The 10,188-nt window shown below is 42.1% G+C and overlaps 1 protein-coding gene across 1 annotated transcript in view; it reads right to left on the bottom strand.

Moving 5' to 3' along the window:
- CACHD1 (cache domain containing 1) overlaps positions 1 to 10,188 on the bottom strand; it is a 68,060-nt gene that overhangs the window by 52,335 nt on the left and 5,537 nt on the right. The window contains exon 3 of the mRNA XM_009069676.1: positions 5,162 to 5,310. Within this exon, the coding sequence (XP_009067924.1) occupies positions 5,162 to 5,169 (8 nt within the window). The 5' untranslated portion in view covers positions 5,170 to 5,310. The remainder of the gene's footprint in view (positions 1 to 5,161; positions 5,311 to 10,188) is intronic.

Below are 10,188 nucleotides of genomic sequence, written 5' to 3'. Positions count from 1 at the left end.
GTGCCTCCAAGCAGATGGTTTGGGAGACCTGTGACAACTTCCCATAAAAAGCCAGCAGTAAAATTAATTTCTGCCCTCCAGGGTAGAAGCAAAGAGTAAAGGGGATGTTTCCACCAACACATATGTGTGTCCATGTCCAGCATGGAGGTGCAGCTTCATCAGGGACCATGACTGGTCATGCTACCCATGCAGTGAGACATATGTAGGGTGGCTTCCCAGAGCTGCCACTCTGTCCTTCTCCCCCTGCTCACATCCCAGTTGCAGGCAACTCAAGGCAACTGGATTTCCTACCTTCTCTCACAGATGTCTTCAGCATTTCACATCCTCAGGTATCAGAGTGATGGGTCTTAAGACTGGGCAGGAGAGGAGGAGGAGCAACATTGGGTTAGGGAAGATACATTCTCTCCCTTTACAAGCATCATCTGTTTTCTGGTTGGAAAAGCTGCATGGGCAGCTGTGTGTTTCCTCACAAATGGATCTGAATAAGAAGATATAGCCTCTTATTTTTTTTTTGGAAGTGATCTTACTGCAGTCATGTAGGGCTTTGTTATGTTGATTTAACCACCACAAAGTATGGCCCCAGTTCTGTAAAGTACGTAAGTGCAGCTGTGTCTTAATGTGTATTTACAATGTGAACACAACTGACTTACCTGTTGAACTGGAACTATATAAAGCTACCTCTGGAAGGCTCCTACAAGAGCCACCTAGCATCAACCACAGGTTCTCCTGGAAAAGGCACTTGTCTAACAGGTAGATGAAGAATACTCAAACACACCCCACATTTCAGACTTACTCTTTGTGTGGAAATGGTTTGATTTTCTTTCATCTGCAAATACTCAATATAAACCACCCATGTGATCTACCTGTTGCCATCCAGGCCAACAACACCTCTATGAAGAAAGCCATTTCAGTTGTCATTCTCAAGTCAGACCACACAGACCTGTGAAGGCCTCACACAAAGCTCATGCTTCCAGACCTGTTTCCTAAAACTCAACTCCTTTGTTCAGTCCCTATTTAGACACTTCTCACAACTGACACATATCCCATAAATTCTCACTGCAGGTGCTCAGGACTTCTGAGAAATAGTTTATTCTTTCCCCTACCTTCTTGCTTATGCTCTCCTACTGCCCCATCCGCACCTCACACACATCAATCCATTTCAGTTCCAAGACTTCCTGAAGACCTATCAGGGGCTTTCCCAGAAGAGAAATATCTCAGACATGAACACCAGGAGACACTGTCTTGTACACAAAGGTATTTATCCTCTTAAGAAGGAAGACACTTTTAATTAAAGCTTTGTCTTATAAATAATCACCCAATTCAATCATGATAGGGAATGTCTGGAGACAGCATGAAATCCATTTCTCATGGCTTCCTCAGCAGCCTGTGTTAGTGTTAAAGACAAAGCCTCATTTTTGCAGCAGAGATTTCTGCCCGGATTAGAAGATCTGTGTCACTTGACATCCATTTTCCTTATCTCCCATCAGTTTACTCATCCATTTTGCTAAGAACCTAGAGCACTTTAGCCATATTAACTGGTTGAAGCAATGTCTCTTCCCAACTGATCTGGGCACTTCAACACAGCCCTGGGAAAATGAGCAAGTCTCCAGGCTCTGACCCCATGGACACAAACATAACCTGGATGGTAGGGCAGGTACCAGATCTCCACACAAATCACTTCTGAGCTGTCTGGAAGCTCTGCTCTTTGGCTGCTCTGCTCTCCCTCCCATGGTTTTGCCATTCCCAAACTTCGATTAAATAGAACTGAAAATGCAACTCTATCAGAAGATCTAGCAAAACACTGAAGAGGAACACACAGCCCCTGCTCTGTTGCTCCAATTTAGCAGTTCACCTCTCCTTAGCAGTCCCTGCTCATGTATTTAAGCATGTGATTAATTTCCCTTCACCTAAGCACATATTTAGACACTTGGATAAATATGATTAGTTGTTTGTAGAATTAAGGCCTAGGAAAGAGTCCCTTGTCAAAACCTCTCAATAGTCACCATACGCTGCCTCATCCAGTTGGGTTTACATATTCCAACTTACTTATTTCACCCCTTTGCTAACCTAGGTAGTTCCATGGCACAAACCTGCCTTGGAGGGGAGAACAAATACACAACTGCTGGTACTTACACTATTTAAATCAGTATATGTTGTGTGCAATATAGCAACCAACAGCACAGTCAGGCTGCTAATTTAATCCAGAGCTAATCACTACGGACTAGAATCAGTCACATGGAAACTCACTCATTTGGGCTCTTCACTGTAAAATCCACCACATAATGGCAATAAGTTAAATATTGTTTTCCCTGTCACATCTCACTACTCAATCAGCAATTCAAATACCAGGTTCATTTTATATCCCAGTTTGTGCTTTGTTAGGTCTTATTTTGTATCATTTACCTACGGTCACCAGGTGTGGAAGTCCCACAGTTTATCTCAAGCAACATGGCCAACCATCTTTGAAGCCAGTGCTTGGATTTGCAAGATAAATACAAGCAAACACAAGGCCACACTTGATAATCTTGTTCAGGGCAACAACAAATGTAAAGTGAAGGTAGCAAGACATTTAAAACCCTCCAAAAACTCTTTATCTACACAACAGTTCATCAGTCAAAGGCTGGACTTGATGATCTCAGAGGTCTTTTCCAACCCAAAAGATTCTGTGATTATCTCCTTCTCAAGTAATTTGTCCAAAATTAATCCAAACTTGCAGCATTCCCAATGCAACAAGCTGGACAGCAATGGAAAAAGCTGATGAAAGAATCACCTAACAGCACAAAGCGCCCTCAGATTTCCAAAGGTCTGTGTTATTTAGGGGCTGAACCATGCAATGAACAGCCTTAAACACTGTGGGACAGACCTTCAAATCTACCTGAAAAATACCCCCTGAAGATGTTGTGTTTCTGACACTGTTCTTTCACCAAAGGTATACCCAAGAGGCCACATGATGAAACACCTCCCTGCACCAAGGCAAAGAACGCACAGTTAAGCAGTTGTAACACAAATATTTCACAATCCTCCTGCACCAAAACCATAGCCCTAAGGACACACATTCTCCAGGCACTATCTGAAGCAAAGTATCTCATGAAAACAGCAAATATCACAGACAGATCTGTCTTGTTCCATGTGACCTCTCCTGTAGCAGCAGCAGCTAATGCAGCTACTGGTGCAAGTTAGTCCACAAGTTAAACATGGAAGAGTTCAAAATATGATCACAATATCCAGGTGGGAAATACTTGTGTCTATATTTCAAAATAATTCCTAAATCGACATTCAAGCACTTACTGTGTGTTCCAGTTCCCCCAAAAATCTGGCCATTACAGCAAGTATCTTAACTTTTAGTATTCACCACCTCATGCCCATATGAGTTGTTTTACTTTCCCCTTCAGTAGGCTAAAACCTAACAATGCCACCTTGGAGATCAACACTAGCTTCTTTCCCCTGATATTTTAACCAAAATAGGTTCTCCCCAAAAGGGACAGGAAAAAGAAAGGAAAAGCAGCAGGTGGGAGAGGCAGAAAGAGGAGAAACAACCAAAATGATGGCAGAAGCATTTAGACAAATCAGACAATTAAAGCATGGAGTTAAAACTTAGAAGCTTCAAATGGAAAACTAATTTCTACATTCTTTCTCTGCATGATTTGCAGCCAATTTCCTACAGACAGCAGTGGGTATATGGCTGATGGTCAGACAAGCCTCAACCACACATACTCAACCAGCTCTTGCCAAGGTGCTGTCTGGAAGATCCTTCAGACTGACAGACTGGTCTGGGAGCCACTAAAAGCACATTTTATATCATCAATCCAAGTAACTAAATAGTGAGAATTAAATTGCAGAGCTTTGCAAACAGGAAATTCACCTCTGCTGTGGCAGCTGTGACCTGTTTGTGTTTTGACTAAACCACAGCAATCACTTAGTATGAAGGATCCTGATGCAAGTCAATCACAGGTAAAGAAATTGGTAAAGGAATTCCAAGAGACATCATTTTGGAGGCTAAAATGAAAGGGAATTCACTAAAATTTCCAAACTAAGACCCGACATCTCCTTTTAATGGATAATTATGCTATACTCACAAGGGAGTGATAAATTTCATTCCTCCTTCCCCTCAGCCCTTGCTTGGAAGGTTACTGCTGGCTGGTGCTTTCTGCATGCAGAGATCAGAGAGGTTTTCATCCTCAGGTAATTCTTAACCTTTCTACTCACACTGCCAACAGTCTGGAATTGAGCACCAGCTGTATCAGCATCTTCCATAGGCTCCTTGTCCAGTAGGATCTGCACTGAGACCTCCAAACCTATCCACAACCCAACATACTCCATTCTTTGGAGTCACCTCATCACCCAAATTACCTTCCTCCCTCTGAAATGGTTTTAAATCAGAAATACCAGCAATGAAAGCATACTCTGTAATCAAACTTAGCATAAACAGAAAGTTACTCTTGTTCTTTTCATGCACATACGGAAGTAAATGTTTAACATGCTGAGCGTTGAAGGAAAATTATTACATTTTTATTGGAAAACTCAGACCTCCTATCATACCTTCCTACAATTAGGAAACCTGAAGAAGTTCCTGCAAACACTCAGCATAATAAAACATGATTAAAGACAACCAATTTACCTGGATTTAATCTGTTCCTAACTTCTGTATTTAAAACCGAACCAAATCGAACAGGAACAAATCCAGTTTCCAGGTAATGTACTCAATTTGGTCAAACCTCTGGCTATCAAACAGTAGCATGTCAACTTGATTCAACTGTAATGCCGTGATTCAGCATGTGATGTACTGACCAACTTGTGATTTTGGGTACTGCAGTTCAAAGGAGAAAGAATAAAGAGTCCCATGACCAGCTTGAGAAGAGTTATTCAGGGCAAGCAGTGTCTCAGCACAAAACCTCTTGGATCTAGATACTCCTTTTGCATAGATCATGAAGGGTTGAACAGACTTCTTTTATTTGTTTCCAGCTGATTCCCAGTTCTTAAACACTGATGTGGTTGAAATGCGAAAGAACATGAGGACAAGATAAGAGGCACCTTTGGAGCACCATCTTCTCTGCTTTTCAGAGTTATCAAAAGTACCAGAAAACACAGGATATTTTGCAAGGAAATCATCCTTTTTCTTCATTAAATGACAGCATAAGTAATTTCAGAATGCAATACTCACTCCATCATGGATGGGGGAATGGTACAGCAGTCCTGGATGGCAGTCAAGGGTGAGGTGAGGTGAGCAGTGTATGAGGCCTCCACTACTTGCTTGTTACGATTCACAACATCCAAGTAACGGTTGAATTTCTCACGAATTTTCTTTGCCAACTGAAAAAAATTTACAAAAAAACATTAAAATGAAGCCATTTTCTCTGTCTTTCCCCATTCCTTATCAACCAGCTTCACTGGAAAGTAAAAGCTGCATATATTAAAGGTAATAATTGTCTGCTTTGCTCTTGTATTTTTATTTCAGTGCTTTAAGCTCTATGAGTCAAGTAATTAATAATATTTCCACAGAAATAGTATGTACAAGAAGGTAAAATACATTTATCATCTAACAATGAACGTAGTTCAGTTTCGCATGTATGAAAATTGTGATTTCCATTACATCAAACTTCCCTTTCATTAAGAACAGACACCGGGATGTGACTCTGCCTGTGGCTCACCACAAGGCCTGACAAGGACGTGATGGAGACTAAAACAGGTTACAAGTCAATTTAATGAAGTTCTATACATGGACACCTAAGGATCACAGAATCATTAAGGGTGGAAAAGACCTCTGAGATCATCAAGCCTGACCTATGACCCAACACCACCACAGCAACTAGAACATGGCATTAACATGTTCAGTCTCTCCTTAAACACCTCCAGGGATGGTGACTCCACCACCTCCCTGGGCATCATATTCCAGTGTCTAATCATCCTTTCTGTAAAGAAATCTTCATGGTTTTCCTAGGAAAGCCCAAACAATAGTGTTACAGAAGACCTCACCTACACAGAACCTTCTTATTTCTCCAGGGGCAAACAGCCAACAGAAGATCTCTCAGGGCACTGGATCTGTTTACAGGAGCAACCTCAAGATCCAGGAAACCCCAAATAAAGCCAGGAATATTTCTCTGCTCATCAACAGCTTCTTCAATCAGGTGGATCTGTGCAGAAGTACTTCACAACTCCTTTCATGTAGTTCTTTTCCCTGTGATTTGGGCAAAATAAGTCATCCTATTTGTTGCTTTCTCAAACTGTATTCCCTGCTGCTTTCCTGGGGGACACCACAGGCTCTTGGCTTAGCATTGCCTGAGTGATTTTCTTCATTGATCTAGCAACAAACTGTGCCTAGTCAGAAGCTACAACAGTTTGAACTACAAACTTCGACAACAAAATGAGAAATCCCTAATTGATGTTATAACCGAAAGAACATAACGACAAATGTCTCGTGCTGGGGAAATTCCTCCTGAAGCCTTTTGTTGCCCCCGAGAAAGTCACCTATAAATCAAGATGAGGTTTAGAGGTTACACCATTACTTGTAAGAGCTGATGACCCTATTTCTCTCCTTTCAGAAAATGCAAACAAACTCTCATCCCTCCCCAGCAATTCTCAGGCCTTTCAAAGAAATTCGAGTGCCTAACTTGGCAAACGCCATCAAATTTGGTCCTTTAGGCCTTCCCTTTAAATGTTTCTTTACAAATTAAAAATAATTAAGGCAACAAATGTTTGCAAACAAATCCATCCAAGGTGTGCATCCGGACTTGGTGTGTGATTCCTAGGGTAGTTGTGTCTGTGCCTTCTGCAGGCAGAGCCTCCTGCTGTCTCTGTGCCAGGCAGATTCCAGGCAGGGGGAAGGCAGAGGGTGTTAACGAGGGCAGAGCCTCCTGGGACACATCACAGCCCCGTTGAAGCCACTGTGCTGTCAGATAAGAGCTCTCTCGTGGGTCCTTCATTAGGCACTTCACAACGAGCCTTGACTAATGACTTTGCCAGGGAAAACTGGAAGGGGAAAATCTGTAACTGTTATTTGAGCAAATGTGACTGTAAACACAGTTACTGGGAAGCATCAGGTTTTTACAAGGAACATTTACAGAGGCTTTTGTTCCTGGTCTTCCCTCAAAGTGAGAAATTAATGAGGTGAATCAGGCAAGTAGAGTTTGCTCTGCCCGTTCTGTATCCTTTTCACACCAACACATCTATTACACACAATCACTGGTCAGATGGTGATGAGAATGAGAGAGAATAATCTCTAAGCAACACACTGTGGTGTTGAATGCCACAAAATGCTGCATTTTGTATTTCTGCAGCTTTCTCCACAGCTGAATCAGCTCCTTAAACCACAACACTCCTCTCTCCTGCCCCCTGTACACCCCAAACTCTACGGGGATGACTTAATTTGTGTGCTGAGAAACACTATGGGTTGTTCCAGCTCCCCTGGACTAACAAATGTCTTTCCTAACTACTACTAGCAGCACATTTTGCCATGATTCACTTCCTTATGTGAATAACAAGGCCCATGCTGATAACAGCACTGCCTTAGCCTCCATTGTTCCCAGCAAATGCTGCAGCTCAATGACAGGTCTCCTAGGAGCACAGGTTTTAATAGGACCTTGCTCAAATGACTTGCAGAATTATACCTAATTAGTTTTGTAGAATGATTTATTGCCAAGGCACCAGAGGACTACTAATGGGCTCCTCCATGTTAGACATCCAACACTACTAAATTGCTCCCAGTTGTTAGATAATAAGCTGTTGGGTAGGTTCTTTTCTGTTTTCCAGTAAACTCTCTTTTTGTCTGACTGGAATCCTGAAATGTGTCTCTGAGAAGTGGATTATTCTGGAAAGTCTCAAATGTACAGAAGCCAAATTTCCCAAATTTAAGTTTGATGAGTACAAAGTTCCTCTCTCAGTCTGGGCAAATGAAATGCCCATGCTTAAGTACTATGTAAACTTGATACTTGAATCTGTGCGTTTCTTTCCTGGTTTCTCTACCTGAGAGAGCTAAAGTTGGCTGAGAAAAGCCCCACACAAGCAGCAATAGCAGTCGTAAAACTAACACAAAGCCCCAGAACAAAAGGACTCTGGTTTGGAATCACTGCTGCTCTCTGATAAATGAATGCTCTACAAGATGAGGTTTTGGTGTTGATGAGTTTTCACCTTCTAGGTTGAAGGATAAAAGCAGCCCACAGCCTTTGAATTTCACCCTGCTGTGCTGAGCCTAAAGATCTGACAAATGTGTTTTTCAGAAGATCCTGTACCTCAGAAGCTGAGGAAAAGCAAGTGCTTTGTTCCTAAACTGAATCTCCCATCGAAAAACCTCTGAACAGCTCAAAGTCATTACATCACTTTTATTAAACAGGATTCAATGCTTGGGTTGGGGCAGAGAGTCAAATGCATGTCAGTAACAAGGGATCCAAAGCCTCCCAGAGCTCCACAGACATCCATTCCCTGCCCATGGACATCAGTGATGTTGGAAGAACTGAGTTTGTCTAATCTGAAGAGCTCTAATACTAGTGCCCTCTGACAGCAAGAGAGCACTCCCAACAATCCAAACCACTTGAAAACCAGCTAACTCCAAAAACTCACCAATGGCAAGATAATCCCAAACCAATTTTCCATTGCAATTTGCTTACCATGAATAAACTATGCTAAGAAACTAAGAGACTAAGAAACACTCACTAAAAAACACCAATCAGCTGAAAAAAATCACTGAACCCAAATGGTTCTAATTCACCAGAAGTGTTATCCAGATGAAGCCTTCACTGGAGCACAAACCCCCTGCCAGTGAACAGGCATTCCAGCTCTGTGATTACAACACCAACAAATAACAGATCCTTCCCAGCTCCTCCCCATGTGCCCATGCATGCCTAAGCACACACATCATCACCTCCCAAACTTTACTAAGCTTGCAAGGGATGCACTTGGTGCTACAGCCTGTCAGAATAAAAGCTGCAGGTTTAAATCACCTTCTCCTCTTTCTAAATAAACCCCTAAATTTTTATCCAGCATACACTCTCTTGTTTCTATCCTGCCCAGAGCTGGAGAGCTGATGGATGCTGATGGATGCCAGACCCACACCACACTGGTTACAAACTTCAGAGATCCAGAAAGAGATGACAAATAGCGATAGCACAGAGCAGTGAACTATGAAATGACATAATGCAAACATTTTTGAGGCAAAGTGGAAAATTATGTCCCAAATCTGGCACGCAAAGGGGCAAGTAGGTGACATCCCATGCTTGGGTATACCCCTGGGTAGGCACCAAGTGTGACAAACCTTTCCCTCTCCCACAGTAATACTGTAATTCATCCATTGCAATAGTTTAAAATAAAACTGGATACCTTGAGATTGGCATAAAACGTTAACTTTGGGTTGATTTGCTCTTCACCTCACCTTAAAAACAAATGTGAGGGAAGCCTCACTCAGCATTCCTCTTTTTTCCCCAAGATTTCAGTATTTTCTTCTTCGTTTTAATAAACAAACCAAGCAGCAATGAGTGCTGTCTCCAAACAATGCAGCCATTAGCTCTATTTTTCATGGATTTCCTTTGGCAGCTGGCACAGAGCCAAAGCCTTTCCCTTTGCAGACAGGTTGGATGGTAACACCTGTTTCTATTACCACAGCACCCATGGGTAAAGCACTTCAATTGTCACCATCTCCACTGACAACCTTTCATCACAACATCACTGAGCTTCCCTAATTTTCCCAGAGATATTTGCCTCATTTGCATAGTTCCCTGGAGCTTTTTTTTTTTCCTAAAGCTTCTTTCTCCCCTCAAAGCTCCACAGCTCTGAAGTGTTACCTTTGCAGGGAGCTCTGAGGGAAATCAGAGCTCCAAGGTTAGGTTTTCTTTCTGGCTCTAGCTTGAAAGCTAAGGTAGTTTTCATGTTTTCAAGACTGGATATAAAATATGCATCAATGGGGCTGACAGGGATGCTATAACAGAATCACTGCCAGGCTCCTCCTAAAGTATTGCTTACACATTGAAGGGTTTAGCTATAATTTTTACTTTTAAATCCCTAAAAGTGCCTCTCTCCAACACCCACCAGACACTCCTCCCCCTTTATCACACTACTGTGCATCCACAGATTCCTATTCCAGTCATTTTTGAACATATTTATTCCTAATCTGTTTAGCTCTTGAAGAAACTACTGTTTTTTCAGAGGTCAGCAGGGCTGTGGCTTGAGAAAGGATCATAGAATCACCTCCAGCTTCTTCCC

The sequence above is a fragment of the Acanthisitta chloris genome, unplaced genomic scaffold (assembly GCF_000695815.1).
Source record: "Acanthisitta chloris isolate BGI_N310 unplaced genomic scaffold, ASM69581v1 scaffold12302, whole genome shotgun sequence".
NCBI classification, from domain to species: domain Eukaryota; kingdom Metazoa; phylum Chordata; class Aves; order Passeriformes; family Acanthisittidae; genus Acanthisitta; species Acanthisitta chloris.
This window is presented reverse-complemented; position numbering and strand designations above follow the sequence as displayed.